The 22,657-nt window shown below is 45.5% G+C and overlaps 1 protein-coding gene across 1 annotated transcript in view; it reads right to left on the bottom strand.

Annotated features, from left to right (window-relative positions):
• Positions 1-703: 703 nt before the first annotated feature.
• celf6 (CUGBP Elav-like family member 6) overlaps positions 704-22,657 on the bottom strand; it is a 34,689-nt gene continuing 12,735 nt past the window's right edge. Inside the window, exons 3-11 of the mRNA XM_047015153.1 lie at positions 21,406-21,485; positions 15,596-15,769; positions 14,714-14,861; positions 13,385-13,564; positions 12,777-12,839; positions 12,028-12,108; positions 10,294-10,437; positions 6,254-6,403; positions 704-1,366 (exon numbers count right to left, since the gene is read on the bottom strand). Of these exons, the coding sequence (XP_046871109.1) occupies positions 6,276-6,403; positions 10,294-10,437; positions 12,028-12,108; positions 12,777-12,839; positions 13,385-13,564; positions 14,714-14,861; positions 15,596-15,769; positions 21,406-21,485 (998 nt within the window). The 3' untranslated portion in view covers positions 704-1,366; positions 6,254-6,275. The remainder of the gene's footprint in view (positions 1,367-6,253; positions 6,404-10,293; positions 10,438-12,027; positions 12,109-12,776; positions 12,840-13,384; positions 13,565-14,713; positions 14,862-15,595; positions 15,770-21,405; positions 21,486-22,657) is intronic.

A 22,657-nucleotide genomic window follows, 5' to 3' on the forward strand; every position in this document is an offset into this window, starting at 1 on the left:
TTAAACATTTTTCATAACAGCACACTCCCTGTCATTAATACAAAAGCTCCAAAAAGGAAAAGAAGGATAAACACATGATGTCCATTTTGCTTGGTCTTTACAGTGGATTGTCGCTTAAACACAAAGGCTAGTGGGAAGCCTGTTGTATCTGCACCCTGTCCAGTGCAGACTCTAGGAAGTTAAATCAGTTTTTTTCCTTTTCTGCGTTTCCTCCACAACAGTTCTTTTGTAGCTGTCTGAGTGCGGTGAGTTATACATCATGATGACCGAGATATCCAGTGGCCGAACCTTAATATCCAAGAGAGAAAGACTCAAAGCCCACATGGACTGACAAAATGTTTTTTTTTTCTCCTACATTTGCCCCCATTCTTTACAGTTTCAAGTACTTTTTTTCTTTAAAAAACAACGGCAAAAATTAGCAAATCTACTTTAGTCTAGTTTTCTACGTTTTTCTACTCTACAACCTGGTTCAGAAACACCAACCAGAACAGATAATCAGCCCATTGGTACTACGTTTCCTTGTCTTTTTTGAATTTACACATTATTTCCTTTTTCTTTTATTCATACTTACAGTAGGCCACTGGATATTGATTTTAATGATTTTTTTTGACTACTATTAAATTGTAATACTTGCAGCTACAAGGTAAGAGTTTTTAAATATATATTTATATATTTATATATTTATATTCTTTTAAAAAGCGTTTAGTCCTTTGGTCCCTATTTCCTAAGGAATGATGCATGTAAATTATCCTGGATTCTCCTCCTTTCATCTTCTTGTCTTCAGAGCTCGCCCTGTCAGAGAGCACAACACCTGTGTAGGCACAAAAACCAAAATGGCAGCAGGCTGGTGTGTGTGTGTGTGTGTATGTGTTTGTTTGTCTGTTGAGTTGGCATTTGCACATATTTATACATGTACATAAGAGCTTGTTAAAAAAATTTTTTTTACAAGTGTCCTGTCTGTAAATGTATATGTGTGTGTGGGTGTGCATTGGTTGATCTATTTGTGTGTATGTGTGTGTCTATATATAACTGTGTCAGTATGCATGCTTTGAGCATAATGTGTCTATAAACGTCTCCATCTTGTCTAAAAAACAGCAGCAAAAAGTTGGTCTCTGCAAACAATCCTCTTCTTCAGGCGCCAAAGCAAAACAGGAAAAAAAGAGGCATTTGCGAAGTAAAGGAAGAAGAAGAAAGAAAAGAAAAGAAAAAAAAGTCACCTCCAGGCTCCTTCTCCTTAGTCACCCAATCTCTCGGCCAGTTTCCAGCAGGATCAAGGGACCACCCTTCTTTCATGATATGTAGCAGAGCAAGAAGTCTTTGTACTTTATACTGCACTTGTGGAAATAAGGTGTTGTGGCCCTTCATCCTGAAATAGAGATAGGTGAGAGAGAGAGAGACAGAGAGAAGTCAGTCTGTGGCATGACTGCTGTCTGCAGGGTGCAGGGTGCTGGCTACTAGATAACACATACACAGGCACGACATGTGAAGCACACAGGAGCAAGAGAAGAGTGTTCAGTCAATCTCTAATAAATGTTTGTGTAAAGGGGACGGTGGGTTGTGGAACAGACATTTGTGAGTTTGGGGCGCAGCGACAAAGCTAATCCTAATAGGTCCTATTATTTAAAACAACTGATCCCATAGCACAAACATGACCTAATGAGATGTATCCTGAAAAGAGCCATAAGCTCTTGCATGGTAGCCTAATTTTAGGACTTTGGAACAGGTCCCCATGACAACAGAGAGAAGGCGGTGAAGGGGTGGGGGGTGGGGGACACACACCTAGGACGAACGAAACACACAGATGTGGACATGATAATATGAAGATAACAATGAAAAATAGCTGCTGTCTGATGAAATATATTACAATAATGTAGCAATGTGTGTTGAGATCCTTGAACTGTAACATATTGTGACACATATTGTAAAAATCTAAAAGCTACGCCCTGACTCCCCTAAATCCCCTCTCTGCCAAAAGCAACACCTTGACGGATGCACATTGGATGTGTTTGTATGTGCCTCTCATTGGTGTTTATAACAGCTTGTTTGTGAGGCAATCATACTTAATGTATTCTGAGCCTTAAAGGCACAGTTCAAAATCAAAAATAAATATGTTCCCTCTTACCTGTACAATATTATTTATCCATATGGATTGTTTTGCTGTGAGCTGCAGAGTTGAGTAGATATCGCCCATAAAGAAGTTTGCCTTCTCTAGAATATAATAACACTGGATTGGGCTAGTCTTGTGGTGCTAAAAACCTTATATATATACATTTCTTTTTTTTTTTTTTTTTTTTTTTTACTCAACAGCAATGTCTCTTTCCAGAAATTATGACCAGGTCCCTCAATATTATCCACAGACCTGGTAGTGAGCAATTTCATGTAGGAAAAATGTATTTCTACCAAACTCCAAACTACTCCTACCAACCACACCACCGCTCTGAAGTCAACAACATTTGGCAACTCAGACCAAAACCACGTAAATGGGTAAATAGCACTACAGGCAAGAGGAAAAAATAAGGAGGTGGGGTTGAACTGTCCCTGTAATGCAATTCAAGAGAGACTACATCACAGCTCATCATTCTCTCTGAGAAAAGTACCAAAAAAGCTGACGCTGTGGAGGGATGTTCGCCTGCTACTTTCTTTCCTTCTCTCTCTCTCTCTCTCTCTCTCTCTCTCTCTCTCTCTCTCTCTCTCTCTCTCTCTCTCTCTCTCTCTCTCTCTCTCTCTCTCTCTCTCTCTCTCTCTCTCTCTCTCTCTCTCCTCCCTCCCTCCCTCCCTCCCTCCCTCCCTCCCTCCCTCCCTCCCTCCCTCCCTCCCTCCCTCCCTCCCCTCCCTCCCTCCCTCTCTCTCTCTCTCTCTCTCTCTCTCTCTCTCTCTCTCTCTCTCTCTCTCTCTCTCTCTCTCGAGTGAGCTTGTTACCATTTTACAATGGATAATATCTTAACCATGGGAGATGAGATGCTAACTTATTTCGTAGGTGTGGAGGAAAGCAGTACCATTAGATGCAGGCCTTTGTAGCTGGCAGACCTGATTATAGACATGCCAGCTTTTCACAACACACCCCTAATTCAAAGCAGACATGCACCACATCCATCCGAGACTGAAATAAAAACATACAAGATGGATCTGCTTCAGTCCTCTGTGGTTTTTCCAGACGGGATTTTGACACTGACAAACAAACCAAAAAAAACTTTTAAAAACCAAAGACAAATTCTCAAAAAACTCTTGAGAACCTTGCAACAAAATAAAATGTGCTTTGTTTCCACGGACACTAGAGCTTTATTTGGGTATCAAATATTCCCATAATGCATGCAATTTTATCAGAACATGCTCAGTGTTCCAACACTGTTTGAAAGAGACCAGCAATTAGAGAGCTGGAAATGTGGGCCCATCCAGACAGACTTGCTGATGGCTAGCCTGAGTTTACTTCATGCCACTGAAGGATGCACCCCCAATGTAGCAGGGTATAGGACAAAAAACCTGTTCACTAGGTCTTCTCAGGGTTGGCCTGTAAGAACAGACACTGAGTGTAAATGACACAGGAACAACCGCTTCCACTGTACAGCTAGCCAGGAGACCGGTAGCATCCATCATTGGAAGTGCTAATGATTTAGTTTATGGTGTGATAATTAACACTAGGACCAGGCCACAGTACAGTAAGCTACGGAGGGTTTCATGTTACACAAAGTATGCCAGCTACATCCTTCAAAAGCAAAATAACACAGAGAGGCCTAGACTGGAAAACCAAACAACAAACTGTAATGGGGCAATTTGAGATATTTGTTTTTCCAATCCCAATCTGTTCGTGTCTTGCGTGTCTATGTGTTTAAGAGTGCATTTGTGCGATGATATCTGTGTATGTGTGTGTCGTAGAGTGGTTTCTTGCTGCGTGGGGCCAAGCTTGTGCCTGCAGCTTTGCAATCCTATTGTAATTGGTTGGGCCTGCTCATAAATAAATATATGAGAAGTGATCCTCATGCTACGCAAACAAAACAATCCCGCAGAAGCAGCCCTGGTGCAGATGGAGTGTGTGGAGGAGTGGAGTGTCAACATTTGTCTGCGCTCTCTGTGTTGATGGAGCAGATTTAATTGGCTGCACAAACATAGGGTCATCTTGGCTATCTCTCAACTAAAGAGCAGCTGATTGAAAAAGCTCAATTTTTTTCCTCGACGCTTCAGAGTCTTGAGGTGCCAGAAACAGGTGTCAAGTCCTCTGTCTAAACAGAATGTAGACTCTTCATTTGCATAAACACCAGTGGTAAGTGAATATGTATATAGAGAGAGGTGCATAATATAGAATATTCATAGACACTGAACTGGACACAAGAGAAAGTAAAACACACAAGATCACAGTACAACAGCAAATGAAGGCGAATTTTTACTGTCCAAATGATAAGTAAACAAATCAAACAAATATAAAAGGAAGAAAGAAAAAGAACCTTCAACAAAACACAAAATAATAGCCCTTACTTTTTAAAAGCATTTCTGAAATACTTTTAGCTTGAGAACATTTACAGGTTAAAAGACCGACTTGGTGCTTTCTATTCACTAAGATAAGGCTGCCAGCCAAATACATATTTCTGAGCGCAAGTAATTGGATATTTTGCCTTCCATTGTTTGCTATGATGTTGTATGTGCAGAAGGCAGCGAAGCCTTTTCTAAAATATATGGTTATCTTTACAACACTTAATAGGTTGTCAGAAAACAGTACATAGTAAAATGGACTTGTCTCCTGTTGTGACAGGTCCCTAATTTAAAAGTTCAAGGTCATGCTACTGATAATACAAAATACTAAAGCCACGTTATCCACATTTTCTTTAGTATACTGACATGCTAAGACTGCATTTGTACAACATAAATAAGTGCTACATCTAAAGCTCTGATATCTCTAAGCACTATACAAAATGTAACAAGTGAATTATTCATTTTTGCTGTTCAATAAACGGAATCTATATTATTCATATATTACATAATGTATTTTACATTTCACATTTTAAACATGATAAGTTATTAATTCTACATTATATATTAGTATGGCTTGACTCCAAAAAGGGCTGTATTACCAATTGCTGTGAGTAGAGACAGGAAATACTGCTAAAACTCAAAAGAATTGAAGCACACCTTTAAAAAAAAACACATACATAACAATGTCCACAGTCCAGATCATTGAGTGTACTGCTGGATAAAACTCTGTCATCTTTTTGAAGGATCTACAAACCTAGGGGCAAACAGAACTTCAAAAGCAGAGTTTCATTTGATGCCTTTCAGAAAGTTTGGTTTAATGTTAAACCTTTTTTTCTTCAGCAAGTCATGTTACAACATAAAACCTCACAGGTGGAGTGGCTGGATGAAACAACAAGAACATGGAACACAAACAAAACCAGACAATGTGCTTTCATAAAACATAGATACAGAACACTGAAAGAGGCAAGGTGGATAGAGATACCCCCCACTTTTCACAAACACACACACACATTTTCGCTTATGCACACTCTGAAATTCCTTCCCCTCCTCTCTCTCTCTCTCTCTCTCTCTCTCTCTCTCTCTCTCTCTCTCTTACAAACAAACACACACGCACACACAAGCACACACACAGACACACCAATACACACAAGCACACACACACCTCCTGCTGATGTTACTGAAAGGCCTGTTTGTTTTAAGAGACTTGTTGTTAGAGACACACTGAGCATGTCATAATGATTGGCCTGTCGTCAACGCTTTCAGGACATTCTTCATTTGTCCCGCAAGGTGCGACATCAAAATCAATCCCCCCTCTCCTCGGGCAGTCTACTCTGACAGGTTCCTTTCAATTAGCACAACACATGTTCATTTGAATGCTATCAGACCAATTAAAATAACATTTATTATTAGACATATTGCATGCCATCCATGTCACCTCCTGGCTATAGTGTAGAAATAAATAAAAACACATGAATGTTGTTTCAATGCAAATGATGCAAATTGCAATGGGGAAACTATAATGTAGGTATCCTGTGCAAACAGTCTAGCAGACATTGGATAGATTACTTATCATGATAGCATGGGAACATGAGCAGCAGAATAATTAGATAGTACAGCTCGCTGTTGTTACTGTATGGGGGGGGGGGGGTGGTACCCTGGAGCCTGTCTGCCGCTCGACCCTGAGTACTGTGAAGAGGCCAGGGTAGAGCCGTGCAGCATGGCACAGGCTGGCAAAGCCTGGCACAAGCTGGCAAAGCCTGGCACAAGCTGGCATGTGGGCTGCCCTTACCTGGGTGTGGGCGCCCAATGGGTCAGTAAGGTCGGTTGGCGTCCTTTGGCCTCTTGAGCTGCACCTTCAGTCTCTTCATGCCTATCTGGAATCCGTTCATGGCCTGGATAGCCGCTTGAGCGCTGGATGGGTTATCAAAGCTCACAAAGCCTGAGACAAAGACGGGGGTGGGGGGCATGGAAGAAAAGAAAAGGGAGGGGAGGGAAAGAGAAAGCGGGAGTCTTTTTAGATTCTAACAATGACACAACAAAAGGGGCTTTATTTTCTCCATTCATGAGGTTAATTGAAATTCTGTGAAATAAAAAAGATGATTACAGGAAATAACAGAAATGGTTAATGACATACATATCAGACACTGCCACGCTGACGAGTGTTGAAGGACTGGTGTAATTTGAATAAAAGTGTGTATGCAGGCGAGAAAGAGATAAGCGTTTCACGTGTAGGGTTGAGATCCAGCTGAAAACCTGTACATGTTCAGTCCTGCTGCGTGTGAAGGGAGCCATTGAGTTTGACAAGGTGTGTGTCTGTGTGCGTGTGTATGTGTGTGTTTGCATACATGTCAGCTTGCATGCTTGCCTGTGTGTAGACTAGTTGTATGCCATAAGGTGTCAGATGTGTGTGTGGGTGTAAGAGGTGCAGGGTTGAAGGTTGTGGTGGCAGGGCATTGTTTGTGATGGTGGAGGTTAAAGGGAGTTCTGATTGGTTGACTGACTGGCTGACTGACTGATTGAATGAATGAATTATTGGCTGGCTGGATGACTTGCTGACTGATTTGTTGAATGACTTGCTGGCTGGTTTCCACAAAGACTGAGGTGCCTGTGAGTTATCACCTAGGTTTCTGGCCTTATTCAGCTCCAACACTGTCTTTTCCTCGAACACCTCCCCCTCCAACATAGACCCCCCCCCCCCCCTCCCCCTACAACCTACAACCCCCCCACACTGGGACTACTGCCCACTCTTATCAGACACCTCAGTGATTGACGGCCGGAATTTTACGCTTGCCAGCTGATTTGATCGTGCCGCTATGGGTCCAATTTAATTTGGGGGGAGAGGGCAGGCTTTTGTCAGCTTGGGCCGAGATAAGGCTGCTGCTTTTACAAACCCTTTAAACAAACTGAGCAAGGAAGAGCCTGTCAGGCCAGCAGCGATCCCTCTCTCCCGCACCCTGCCGCAATAAACCCCCCTGTTCACATTTACATCCCCCTATCCATCCCTCCATCCACCAAAAGGGCAATTGTCAGGGTGGAGTAAAGAAATGCCCAGTAGACAGAGGAGAGAAGGGAGGGAGGAGGACAGGATGGAAGTCGGGCAGAGGAGTAAAGGGAGATGGTAAACTAGGATTTACACCATGCAAATCAGTCGGAAGTTTAACAAGGATGTTTTACACAACTCTGCCGTCTTCACAGCGCTTCACCAGGGCATGTTCACAGCCATGGCCACAAATTCAACCCCCCTCAAACTGGTTCTGTTAAACCTGACCAAAAACTATCTGAAATCATAATTTCCTGTTCCACTGCATCCCACAGCTGGAAAGACAAGGGTCGGGTTGTATCAAATAACCCAGCCATGGACCAGGACAGGGCACAGACGTGAGGGAGCGAGGGGCTGGGGATTGGGCAGTCTTGTACTACATGCAGAGGTCTGTCTACAAGTGACTACTCAGGTACAGTCATGGAAGCGTGTAAGTACTGATGGATTCCGTGCAACACAGTCTGACTTCTAATTCTAAGAACAGCCCTCTGCGGTGCTGATGGTTAGTCTAAAAACAGCAGAGTCTATTTTAAAAGTAGGTGTTGCAGCACTCATATGTCTGTGTGTGCGCGTGTTGGGGTGGATGTTTGTGTGTGTTCTTATCCCCAGACCTTTTCAAATCCATTTTCACTTGGCTAATTCCACTTAGAAGGGTGAGCTTTGATCACCTTTAAATGTCAATATTGAGTGGCTAAAGACAAAGGATTAAAATAACGTTCAATCCCTAAAGAACCTTGACTAACGCTCATACACCAACACACCCTCTCCCTTCCCACATCCCACCCAGCCCTCCTGCTGGGATCAAAAGCCATCGCTTGTAAAATAGGGTTTAAAGCTGGAGAAAAAACACATATAGCATTTACGCTAATCACACCCTGGGCACTGACTGACTGATTCCCTGTCTGGTTTTCACGTCTGACATTTTACATTATTAATCAACACCAACAATTAATAGTTGTTGGAGTGGATGCCACGACATGCGCATCCATCGTCATGGAAAAACATTCATTTCTTTATTTTTCGTTGAGGGGGTGTTTATCGCTGTGTGTTGTTGTCATAGCCTTCTTGGGGGATGTTCTGTTTGTGACAAGCTGATTTCTTTATCATGATGATAGAATTTGAACTATGCATGCTAATTGTCTATGAGTGTGTGTCCTATGTGTGTGTGTGTGTGTGTGTGTGCATGTGTGCCGCATCTGTTAACAGATTACGCTCCCACTTTTGAAATGAAGCAGGGTAGAAACTCTGCTCTGCGCGGCACTGGAGGAGCTTGGTGATTAAGTTCTCTTAATGCACAGCATCTTCACTCTCATTTGCTAATGTCTCTCACCAGGGCCCTGGGGCTCATGCTATAAAAAGAGAAGGAGAAAAAATAATCAGAGGTTAAATTATTGTTTTTCAGCCAAGATCTTAATTAATAGCTGGGAAAATAAGATAGCAGGATGAGTAAGGTCAAAATGTCTTTGTCCTGTCTCCTCAGCAACTGACTGTCAGTAGTAATGATAAACCTCAACTGCAGTGCAAGATATGAGGGCACAGCTTGATTACCTGGGTCAAACACTTTCAAGTATTTGAAAGAAATTGTGAGTGTTTTTGTGACTATTACTATTCTTTACTGGTTAAATGAATTTTGGTTGACCTCAAAAGCTTTACAAAAATCCAACTCACCCTTAAGTATTTGAGTATGTATAAATTGTATTTGAGATAGTATTTCTAAACAGTATTTGCTTTGCTAGACAGGCCATGTTCAACTCAAAGGTTCTGTATCTCCCTTGGGAGAGGCTGTCTATGCGTATGTGCTTGGCCCACACAGGTCTATTATTGTCTTTTAAAGACTGCAGGGTTCACCTGTTTCTCTCTGTCCACTCTGGTTAAGCATGGGCTGTCTGTGTTTGGGAGACAGGTGCTGCATCAGGTGGGAAGATGGGGGGTCGGGCAGCTGGGAGGCTGTGGGGCTGGGAGGCTGACAAGGTTGGGGAGGCTGAGAGACTGGGGAGGCGCAGGTTTGGAGGTTGGGGAGGCTGTTAGGCGGAGAGGCTGGGGAGGCTGTTAGGCGGGGAGGCTGGGGAGGATGTTAGGCGGAGAGGCTGGGGAGGCATAGGTTTGGAGGTTGGGGAGGCTGTTGGGCGGGGAGGCTGGGGAGGCTGTTAGGCGGGGAGGCTTGGGCCGTTTGCAAGCTGGGGAGGGTGTAGTGGAAGGGGAAGCAGGCCGTTCGTTTGGGAGGCTGAAGAGGCTGTAAGGTTTGTAGGCTAGAGAGGCTGGGAAGCTGGAAGGCTGTTAGGGTAGAGGCTGGGGAGGCTGTTAGGGTAGAGGCTGTGGAGGCTGTTAGGCTGAGGAGGCTGGGAAGCTATGAGACTGAGGGCATTGTCTTAGGCATGGATCACCATGGACTTTGAAGGCCGGGAAAGATGCGGTCTACAGTTAATGCAAAATAGTCTGAAAGACGGTTGGGAATTTGAGTTTTTAAGGACAATGTACAAAACCACACCACCAGACACACATACGCACACACGTACACCTCCTCTTACCCAGGCAATATGTGATACGCATCCACTGATGGGTTTAACCCACAGAGTATAGTGTGCCCCCACCCCCAACCGCTGCTCACTCACACAGAACACGTTGGAAAATATTAATTGCAGCTTGATTAGGATAGACACAGGGAATAAAAGGAATCACAAACTCATTGCAGAATCCAAAGTAGGCCATGAGGAGATTGCCAAAATACCCCGACCAACTCCTCAACCGTTTCCCTAGATTTTTGTGTGTGATTATTTTGTGTGACTTACCAAAACATTTGCTCTGATTCGTTGCTCGGTCCACGAAGACTTTGGCAGAGATGACGTTGCCGAAAGGGAGGAACATCTGCATGAGCTCAGCGTCTCCGAACTCCTGGGGCAGGTGGTAAATAAACAGGTTGCAGCCCTCTGGTCCTGACGGGGGAAGGGGAATGGGGGCGAACAACATAGAGGTTACATGACAAAAAAGCAACAGATGATAGTAAACAGACAGACAGATAGATGGATAGATAGACAGACATATAGATAGATAAAGTGAGAGACAGAGAAAGAGATAGAGTATTGTTTGTTCCCAAGTCACCAATTACTGTGTGACAGTAAGAATGGCTCCCGTTCCCTCCTTCCTCCCCTTCCTGCCTCTATCCCTCCATCCCTCCTGCACACCTAGCTGTCACATAGAAGCCTCTGATGAGGCAAGGGAAGAAGCTGAGTGAGATTGAGAAAGTGAAGAAGAGAAGGAGAGAGACAGACAGTGGATTAGAAAGAAACAGTGGATGCGAGAATGTGGGAGAGCAAGAGCGAGAGAGAGAGAGAGAGAGAGAGAGAGAGGAGAGAGAGAGAGAGAGAGAGAGAGAGAGAGAGAGAGAGAGAGAGAGAGAGAGAGCTGTGGGCTGGCTTGCTGCCTTGCTGGCTGGCTTCGACCCTGTCTCATAGCTGGGGGTGATAGCATGAGAAGATGAGCTTGTGGCTGGTAGGAAGCCTGATAAGGCCTGCTCTGCTGAGCCTAGCACCACCCCTCCTCCTACTGATGGAGCACAGACATAGGCTGCCAAGGAGAGAAAGACAGAGAGAAATAGAGAGAGAGATGTGTAGAGGAGTGAGAATAAGAGAGAGTGAGGGAGACAGGCAGAGAGAAAGAGAGAAAGAGAGAGAGAGAGACACACACAGAAGGAGTGATATCGATAGAGAGGCAGCAGTCTGACTCCCCCAAGCTGGTGGTTAGATGAGGTGTGTCTCTATGTGATACTGAGGGCTGCAGACTGGGACACACTGGGAGTCAAGCCAAAACATAGAAATAACAGGTATGGACGTGTGTGTTTGTTTGTGTATTACTGTAGTGAGGTGTGACTGAAGACACAGACGTTATAACCTAGGGACATCATGTGTAGTGACTTCATTATGGGCAAAATCCCTCATAAACAGACATTTGGTAACAGCACCTCCATTTAAGCAATACTAGTACACTTGCTTATGGCTGTTGAATATTCATGACATACCATTCCAAGCCATCTCATTCAATAACAGAAATGAATAATCATATCTGACAAATGAAGTCAAGAGGAGTGATTTACAGTTATCCTATATCCTATGCTTTATTACTTTTTATACAGTTCTATCCACACTAAAACTAGGAATGTTAATAAATGATTATGCATGTAGCTAATTAATCGAATGAATATTTATAACCACTTAAACACACTGTAATGGACTGATTAACCAGTGGAACACTGCGAGTTTGAATTAGTGCAGTTTTTGAATAATGACAGACTAACTTTCCATCTTGCTGCTAATGTTCCACTCTTTCAAAGAAGGAGTCTCCTTTTCTTTTGTTCTTTAGTTTACAACCTGGTCCCTTGCTCACAGCACGCACCCCCCCCCCCCCCTGCCCCCCTCACCCCCCCCCCCCCCACCAACGCCAGGCTGATTCAAAGCAACGTAGCAACATTAGAACGAAACATGGCAGTTGTCCCCTTTTGATCTCGGGGAGGTAGCGTCTACTCCTACCTTCTCTCTGCTGCTGTGGAATGATGGCTGCTTGCTGTGGAAACGCCTGGCTTATAGGTGCATAGGCGGCAGGGTAGGCTGCTGTTGCAAAGGCACAAGGCAAAGTGGAAGCATCACATCTCAGCGCTCGGAATCCACACAACAACTTGATCATTATTCCATTGTTCTATGTCTCTTCCAGACGGAAGATGAATAAATTGTGTTTGGGCTTGGAGGCTCGACCTAGTCCACTGACAGATCAATACACAAAGAGAAGGCAATGTTTAACCATAGGGAAACAGAGAGAAGGAGAGGGAGAGAGAGAAACTTCTCACACAATGCTAAGGCGTAAATGTACCAGGTATGTCGAAGCAGAATTGGATTTTAGAGTTTGTCCATTTAACCTGTGATGTACAGTTGGAGGGTGTGAGGAAGGTTCTAAGATGCGCTGCCTCGTGTGCTTTTGGAATTAAGATTTTTGTGAGGGTGTATAATCAAGTCAACTGGAAATCCGTCCAAATCCTAATGTAAAGTGTCCTAATCCGAGAGAAAATTGGCCATTTCTCTGGGCTCTACCCTGCCTGGTGCAAGCCCGTCTACTGGTGAGAAAGACAGATGAAGGGAGAGGAAGAGGGATGGAGAGGTAAAGCGAGGTAAAGTGAGGGGGATAAGGGAAAGAGAGAGAGAGAGAGAGAGAGAAGTGGGGGTAAGAGGTAGAGGGAGGGAGGGAGGGACAGGCAGATGGAGAGGAGACAGGAGAGGCAGATCACCTGCATAGTGCTGCACACCCGCATAAGCCTGCTGGAGAGGGTCAGTCACTGTCGGACTCTGTGCTGCAGAGAGAGATAGTGGGATGAAGAGAGGGGGGAGAGTGCAAAAAAGAGGAGGAAGGAGAGGGAGAGAGAGGGGGGGGGAGGAGTAGGATAGAGATAGAGATGGTGGGGAATGGGGAAACGGGCAAAGAAGAGAGAGAGATTTGAGTTGTCATATTTCACAGTTCTTCAAAATGCCCATGTGCCCCCAGATGTTTGCATCAAATATTAACAACATGTCAAACACATCGCTTTGTACTTCATTACCAGTGCAGATGCCTTACATAATGCAGGAATCAAGCAAGTGTGTGTGACAAGCAGAGCAGACAACATTAAGAGGCTACTAAGGAGCCTCCTCAGATTAACCATGATAGACTGATGGATGGACTGATGGATTTATCATGAAAGCTTGGCTGACTCTTTTAACAGCTTGAAATGCATTTTATATTCTATAACCAAAACAGTCAATAAGATCTACACAGCTCCCATTTCAATGACAAACATAAACAAATACATACAATATTTAATTGGCTTACCCATGTAATACTGTTTTTTGATTGGCTCACCTTGGTAATAGAGCCTTTTGATTGGCTCACCTGGGTAAGGATGGATCCCATTGGTGTAGATGGGCTCAGAGGTGGGCTGGCCATTGCTCTGGGGCGGCAGGGTGCTGAACCCATTGACCCCGATAGGAGCAGAGATGCTGGGCACAGCCGTGGCACTGATGCCCGGGGGCGTGCTGGTGCCTGCAAATAGAAGCCTGTTTCATTACTGAGACCACAGGGGGTGTGATTCATACACACACACACACACACACATGCACACACACACACTCACACACACACACACACACACATATACACAGACACACTTAAGTAGTCACACCTAATTCCAGTAACTAATTGGACACAGGGGCCGAGGCCTCTCTGTCTGACAGTGCCCTCTCCTCCCCCTGGTCACATGTCACACCTGTCACCTTGTCAACGTCCTTTCATAGTTGATGGATTATTACCAGTGTCCTAATCCCAGAGGAGGACATTTAAGTCATGTAGGATTAAAGTTTGATAGGCATTACCTGCTGTATATAGGCTTTATGGATTACAAATGCTAGATGCAGCCAGGGCGAGAGAGCCACTTTATTTAATTCATTGGCAGAGACTCTAGCTTGGGGCAGTCTGCCTACTTAGTGTCGAGCTATCAGAGCCCTTCACAACAAGGGCTAGGAAGACGGGTCAAACTCAGGTCTGGGATTATCTGGCACAAATCTTTGCTGTTATGTTGTGTAAGCCAAGGACTTTGCATCCAAAGTCATCAGATTGGCTTGCTTCCCAGACACACACACAAACAGGAAAAAGAGAAAAATAGCGATAGAGAGGGAGAGAGAGATAGAGAGAGGGAGAGCAAGCAGGTGGAGAAAGAAAGAGAGACAGAAATAGTGAGTGAGAGAGAAAGACTATAAGCTGCCAGCTGCCAATGAAGACTGGGTTACATCGTACATCATTTCCAATCATGCTTCACTCCACACACGTTGTCTCTTGTCTGTCAAAGTAATTCTCTTTAGCAACGCACGTTTTTTTCCCTCTTCTCTTTAGTTTTAAAACACTGAGACCATGAGGAACGCATAGGATCTATAAAATCACAGCACTAAATAGCACTGATGCTAACACTAATTCAAATTTAACACAACTACTAATAGTTATTGTTAGTTAATACTAACTAACAATATCATACTAAGTATAACAGTTAGCATAGCATTGGAGGGAAAGCGCAAGCAGCAGAGAAACAAAATGCAGCAGGAAAAAACTGCTAAACTGGCACAGCTAATCACATTTTTGAGAGCCACTGAAGGCTAAACCACAAAACAGACAACCAAACTGTGAGACTCGACACAGTACCTGAGGAGGGCGTCATGGGTGCGGCCACCAGTCCGTTGACGTTGAAAGCTGCCATTTGCTGCATCTGGGCAGCAGCGATGGCCGCCATGGGGTTTAGGTAAGAGCCCTGGGAGGCAGCCATGAGGGCTGCTTGCTGCTGCATCATCTGCTGAGGGGCAGAAGAGGGGATAGACAGGTGGAGAGGAGAGCGTGGAGGGAGCATGAGAGAGGGGGAGCGGAGAAGTTGGGATAGCGAGGATGGAGATGGTATGAGGACAAACGCGAATGGAGGGAGGAGAGAGATAGAGAGCCAGAGAGCGAGTGAGCGCAAGAGAGAGAGAGAGAGAGAGAGAGAGAGAGAGAGAGAAAGAGAGATAGAGCAAGAGACAGAGAGACAGAGTGAGAGGGGGGTGAAATAGCCGCAGGACCAGTCGATTTTTACTGTTCCATCTATGTTTGCCTGGCCCTAGCCAGTCTAGAACAGACAGGCCGGTGTAGCCCTGCAGCCCTAAAATGGCCACTTCCCATAAACATACACAGCTGATAGTTATAGCCAGAAACACTATAATGAGCAGTAGTGTGTATGTGTGTGTGTGAATAGAACGTGTGAGTACATACAGCATGGTTGTGGGCGTGTGTAATGGTGTGTGTGTGTGTGTGTGAGTGTGTTTGAGTGGGTGGTTCTCACCTGGAAGGGTGAACTGTTAGCTAGAGAGTGTGAGTGCACATGCTGCTGTCTCCAAACTTAAGGAGCTGTGACTTCATGTGTGAATGCTTGGGCTTTTAACACAGTATTACGGCTCAGTGCCTAAGCACAGCAATGACACAGTCAGGAAAGTGTTTCTGTTATATGCTAAGCTAAGCTAAACTAGGCTAACGTTGCTGTCAGAGTGTAAAGCTCACCGTCTCCTCGCCCGCCGAGCCGAGACTTACAGCGTGAGAGTAGGCGCCGTAGGCCCCAAACTGGATGGTCATGGGGCTGAAGATGCCAAGCTGGCCCGCCATCTGATGCATCCGGCGCAGAGTCCGCTCCTTGTCCGTGTCGGCAAACTTCACCACCAGGCTGGACGAGGCGCCCTTCAGAAAGACACACACAGAGGACCGACAGTTGGGACTAATACACACACGCACGCGTGTAAAGAAACACCAACATTTCCAGAACTTTGAACCCCCCCCCTTGAACTCGAAGAAGAACAGTCCTCTCTGGGATAGTCCCCACGGAGCCGTGAAGCACATCTTCAATTACTGCAGTCTGTCAGAGGGGGCTGGGGCTTACCAGTGATCTGTGCTCGGCTGGACTTGGCTGGGTCTACTGTGTGCAGTGGGAGTGGACTGTGATCCTTAGCATTCTCCCCCAGGAGCAAGCCCCCCCCTCTTCCTTTCCGTATCGCGGCCTGCCGCTCCACTGAATACAACGCCAGGTAATTAGCTCTGACAAAAGCCTTTGGCGTGTGCAGGGCAAAGTATTGACTAATGACACTGCTTTATGGCAGATATAGTGCCGTATTGATGTCTGCGCTCCTGACTTTGCATCCAATTAAATCATTTGAGAGACAGAGACCAGAGTTTCTCGTGTGACGTCCAAGAGCTGGAGCGGAGGAGAGGAGGACAGGGCGAGAGGAGAAGAGGAGGTTGCCTGGCAGGAGGGCAGTCAGCAAAGAGCTTGCACACACACACACACACACACACACACACACACACACACACACACACACAGGCTGAGACACTGTCAAGAGGCCTCAGCTCCTATCTAATTACAGGAGGAGCGTGCTGGTAAAGAGAGGAGCAGAGCAGGACAGAAGGACACAGCCAGCCAGGGGGAAGGCAGGATGGGATTAGGCACCTCGTAAAAAGCAAAGACAAGGGGAGGAAAGGACTCCATCATCACAACTTGTAATTGTCGTTCAGAGGGTGTGTCACACGGTGGCAGCTTCAGTGCCAATTCAAGCTTTTTCATACCGTATTTCTGAAGAAAAGAAAAGCGAGAGATGAGGATGAGAACACACTGTGCAGTACGTGCGGGTGCATGTCTGTGTTGGAGAGAGTCAAAGTGTCGGTGCATTTTGGGCTGAGTGAGTATGTTTGTGTTAGGGTATCGGAGGCCGCGGGCACCCCAGGGGTGCTGATTCTCATCTCGTCTCCCGCCAGAGCGAGGGGCCCATCCCTGCCCCCAGCCCCCCTCCCCCCCCACCTCCACCCCACCGACCCAGAGGGGGACCCATCTGCTCTGGCTCCCAAGATGCCATTTCAATTAGCTGAATCGATACAGTGCAGCTCGGCTGCAGCGCTACAATGTTTGCTCCTTTCTCATTTCATTGCATCCCACCTCGTGCCCTTTCCCTGTTCTCTGCCCAACTTGGCCAGGCCAGTGAGAGGGACTGGCCTGTCAGATTTAATGAGGTCGCCGGAGAGCAAACAACTCCCTCTGGCGCTGAGCTTCCCTCCCTTGGTGGAAGGGGCCCTGGCATTTAAGCAACATCTATCCCCGTGCTTTATGTTATCTGTGTATTCCTTTATTCATGTATTACCTCATGAAGAATGGATGGAGAAAGCCAGAGGCATGGTTTGTTCACACAGGCATGACTCAGGAACGGACTAGACTGGTCTGGTTTGGCCTGGCCCAGCCTGATTTGTCAGAGCAGCGAACAGCACAGACTGAAGATCGGTAGACATCATCTGGTGAATGCAGCAGTGAAACGCACTAACTCAGACCGTGGCGTTGCCTTCGTCTCTGTGACAGACGGCGGCGCCTGAGAAGTCCTTCGAAAAGAAAACAAATCTCCCCCTGAAAAATGAATGACAAGTCTCGCCTCATTAGAATTTTCTTTTTTCGGAGGGGGGGAGTGTGGAGAAGAAAGGATGTCATATCTCTGTAGATGCGAGAGGCATCCTAGCTGGATCTAGAGCCGGATCAACGAGAGCAGAAGAGGACTTCAGAGAAGCAAAACACGCCAAAGGATTGTGGGATAGGTCTGGAGGAAATAGGAGAAATGCAAAGGGCCATGTAATGAAGGAGCAGGTGGTGAATCAGCCAAGACAATAGACCCTAGATGCAAAACAGCCTCCCCTCTTTCTTTTGGTCTATTCCTCCTCCTCTCCTCTGCTCTGTCCTGTTTTCTCCTCTACTCTGTCCTGTCCTCTCTCTTTTCTCATCTCACCCTGACAAAACAAACAGAATAATAACCGGCGCCGGCATGACTCCTATCTCTAACGAAAATGAATTCAGTGAATTTGATAAGGGCCAACAGGGAGCCTTCACTTCTGACAGGTACAACTGAGGAATTTGTCACAGGTTCAAAAACTAATCTAATTTCGAGAACAACACACTTGACTGGCGAGAAGCTCCGATATTGGATTTCGTATTAGCCCCCAAAATATGCGAAGGAGAAAAAAAACAAGTCTGTAATTGAGGGATTAGAAATAAACTACAAAAGTGAAACGGTATTCTGCTTGTATCTGTACAGAAGGATGTGAAAAGTGTGTCATAGACAGACGATTAAAAAAAGAAGACATGCGTTATCCAGCTTATGGGAAACAATATGGAAAACGCCACCTTTGCGGAATATGAATGAAATGGCATGTTCCACGGTCGATCTATATTGTTCAAATAATAAATATATAACATACAAATATAATATCTTTAATACTAAAATAGTTCACATTTTCATAGACACTAAATTGGCATTCAAGCGGTTCCTGGGGAGTTACGGTTTGGTTATTACTCCAACCCTAATGTTGTACACCTGAGTCTAATAGTTAGCTGGTTGACTGAATCATGTTAGTTCTAGATAGCCTACTGTATTAATTCTCCCAAGGATGAGCTTTAGAGAGCCCTTGTAGTCTATGAGTCGGTACAGCAAATCTTTCCTACCCCAAAAAACACTGAAAAGAATGTGGAGGCGATGATCATGCTCTTCAAAGGGTTAAATACTAAACAATAACTGAAGCAATCGAACAAACTCCAAAGTTTGTCTGGTCATGAGATGAAGCGTGTGAGGCCCTGGGGCCCTGCCTCCTTGAAGCAGTCCACTTCCTGAGGCATTCTGGGAGGCATGTGTCTCATTAGCGCTGGAGTCTGTCCGGGGCTATCCTCACTGCCTGCTACATGGAGCTGACCCTCTCCCCTTCTCCTTCCCCGCCCCAAACCCCCCACCTCCCAGCCCCCCAGCTAACACACACACACACACTATTGTGTATGCACACACTCACCCACACACATGCTAACACACACACACTTACATGCCACACACACACTTATGTACATATAAACAAACACCATTACTTGTCCATGTGGCTGTCAAGCAACACACAAACAACCAGACAGAGAAACAAGTTCCGTCCTTCCAGCTAGCGTTTGACAGACTGTGCACTATGTGACATGCTTTCCAGCTCGGTGTTATCTCTCATTAATCTGACTCTCTGCTCTCACACACACAGAGAGCTCACACTCACCTCTCTCATACACACTTCCCCAGCTCACACACACACACACACATTCCCCTCTCACACTCTCTCTCTGCTGCTACTCATGCCGGTGTACTCTGCAGGTCCTGTCAGGCTTGCTGCGACACCCAACACGACATTGTCTGCAATTTGCTGGGTGCTGTCTGCTCCCGGCTCCAGCACTTGAAGATCTGCCACCTGTGTCTCTCTCTCTCTTTTCTATCTCCCTCTCCATCTCTTTCTTTCTCTGTCCCTATCTTATGCTAAGCCTTAATTCAAGAGTTGAATTGAGCAGGAGAGAGCAAGGGGACAAACTGATCAAAACAGAGAGAGCAGAGAAAAAGTGCAGAGCCAGAGAAAAAGAGAGAGAAAGAAATGGAGGGAGAGGTTGAGAGGAATAAAGAGAGAAAGAGACTGAGAAGAGAGAAAGAAGAGAGAGAGAAATTGAAAGAAAAATATAAGCGGAGAGAAAGACAGAGAGAGAGAGATAGAGAGAGAGAGAGAGAGAGAGAGAGAGAGAGAGAGAGAGAGAGAGAGAGAGAGAGAGAGAGAGAGAGAGAGAGAGAGAGAGAAAAAAAACACTTAGTTGGGCATGATCACATTTTAAGTTCATTTCACTTTCGGGCGGGGCGCCTGCGAACCACAATAAGCATCAATTAAGGCTCTGACCTGATCTATCAGCCAGTGCCCTTCAGTGTTGTCGTCGTCACCCCCCCCCCCCCCCCCCCCCCCCCCCCCCCCCGCACGCAGCACCTCACCGTCCCCCCCCCCTCCCTCTCTTAGCTTCATTAAAGGCCGTCATTAGAGGGAACCGGTGTATATTGGGTGCAGGTATTATTTATGGGGCCTGGGGCGTGTGCCAGCTTACACAGATGCTGGAGAGAGAACATTAAGAGAGAACTCTTTGTGCGAGTCTCATCTCCAACCACACAGCTGGCACGGACGACGGCACGCTCTCTGGATCCCGCCTCCTGTTAGCAGCTTGTTGACGACATGTGGCAGTGATATTATCCAAATGAACTGCATCCCCCGGTAGCAGTCTTAGCTGTGTGGTAATGGCCACCTTGCCTATTAATCTGACTGGGAGTGAGGGAGCGAACAGGTGTGGCAGAGAGGGAGAGATATGGATAATATAGATTATTAATGAGCTTTTGGATGGCTGTGGATATAGCCTTGTCTGTGTGTTCTGGGGGTCCGTATGTCGCTTTGGACTGGGGCTGTGTATGCGTGTGCAGCAGATCTAAGGTGCTTGGAATCGGATTGATACAGTGGGACACCAGCCTTGCTGGGTCTAGCCAGGCATGTTCTGGCCTGGCCTTGCCCAACTTTTTCTGGCTTGACCTGGCCGTAGCTTGTTTGGCCTGGCCTGGCCTGCTTCGGTCTAGGCTAGATAGCCACTTTAACACAATATCCAAGTTACGTAAAGTGTAATCTTTCTGAGCTACCCTTTTTCTACTCCACTGTGATGAAAATCATTCAAATATGTAAGTGGAGAGGTCTTCTCCACGTGTCTTTCTGCCAGAGGCTTGGAGTGAATTCATATTTACAGACCAATATGGCAATATTGGCTTGAATCATTTGTAATTCAGGATAATAAAAACAAGCCAATTTGTAAGACTTGCAGTTTGACAAGATTGCAGGGTAGGCAATAATGGGTTTGTCGTCATGTGTTGGTTAAGCTTTTGCAGTAATACAATAACGAGGAAGACAAGGTAGAAACACCATTTTTTGTTACACACTGCAGTTGGCACTTCCAAACGCAACATTTTCCAATTCTGTAAAGTCCTCTGTTGAAGATGAATTACAGGAAGTGATGTCAGTATGTATTTCCTGACAGTAATTATCATACGCTTTCTTTATTAGGCAGGCGAATGGGACATCAACAGGCTAAATAAGCTGAGTCACGCCCAGAAGAGACATATACAATGTTCAGCTGTTCTGTCTGAAAGAGCTGGATGCTGACTTGGAACTTCTTTTGTATACAATAATACTCACCAAGGATGTATGCGAGTCTTTCTGTGTGTGTGTGGGTTTGTCTACTTTGAAAAGAGAGACTTTGAGGGCAGAGCTCTGTGTGAGTATGCACTTGTGCCAGTGTATGTGTGTGTGTATGTGTGCTTTCTCATTCTTTGTATGGTATTTAGACATTCTTAGGATTTATGTATGTGTGTGCATACATGTATGTGCGTGTGGTTGTGGGTATTGCTGGGGAAGGGCTGTGTATAGTGTGTGCGCTTGTCTGCGCATGTCTGTGTAAAGTGAGTACTCACTGGCATGGTCTGTCCGCCGTGCAGGCTGTTGATGGCCGCCTGTGCTTCTGCATGGCTGGAGAACTTGACAAAGGCACAGCCTGTATTCACGCAAACATACACAACACACACACACACAGAAGAAAGGAGATAACGGACATCAGGAAACTGGCCTTGAGAAGGAAAGGCAAAAAACAACACACTGCACGCACGCACACTCAAAAAACACATTCATTATCATTGTTTTCATGTTATCTCATTTGTTAATGTATTCTGCCATTTGTGTGTTCAGTGCATAACTCTGAATAAATCAGTCTAATTGTAGGGAAGGCAGGAGCTGCATGGAACATGTCGTCCCTCGCCCAGCCTGACCCCCCTCCCTACCCCCACCCTCCCCCCCACCCTTCCACTCTCTGGGGCTCACAGGATCCAGAACATCTACTCCCCAGCCTTGTTTGTGATTATTAATCTGTTTAATATTTACACATTGTGATCTGTGTGCAGCCTCTCATAAAAGAGATTATGATGACAAAGGCGTAGTACTATAATCTTTCTATCTGGCTGTATCTGGGCACGTGTGTGTGCGCGGTTTTAGATGGAGGGGCTTTGCTCAAGGGACATTCAAAATCATCTTAAATCTGTTGGCTTGTGGTTTATGGTGAAATACAAGAGCCAAAGACGGGAATTATGGAACAAATCAAATAAACCGTCTTCCTTCAGGTAACATTCATTAGTTTTTTTCTTCTAGTCAATATCATCACAACATGCATCTTTGACAGCTTGTCTGGATATAGGAACCCAAACAAACAGAAGCAAACAATGGAAACTGTTTCTTCCATTCCCCTATTTCCCCTTTCTCAAGAACGCTTCTGTCCACACTCTCCATTAATACAGGCTCTTGATCACTGTAGCCGGAGAAGAGGGTTAGAAAGAAACTGCCTTCCACCCTCCCTCTCTCCCCCCACCTCCACCGGCCTCTCTGAAGTGCTGACACGCCTTTGAAAAGCTTTCAACGAGCCAATTAGATTTGTTCATATACATTTATTCATCATGTGCTTCCCGAAGGAGAGCTAGATGATTCATTTAAATTACAATCGCTGATGGCTTCACCCTGGGGAATCTCCGGCCAGCCAGCTCCATTACCCTTAGCTATGGCTCAAATGGGCTGGCCAGCGTCCTGTATGGACTATTACTGTAGGGGGTACAAATGAATCATTTCCTGACCACCATCAAGCAAACGTCTCCATAGGATGGAGTTCAAATGAAAACATTA

This window comes from Hypomesus transpacificus, unplaced genomic scaffold, assembly GCF_021917145.1.
Source record: "Hypomesus transpacificus isolate Combined female unplaced genomic scaffold, fHypTra1 scaffold_277, whole genome shotgun sequence".
Lineage (NCBI taxonomy): Eukaryota > Metazoa > Chordata > Actinopteri > Osmeriformes > Osmeridae > Hypomesus > Hypomesus transpacificus.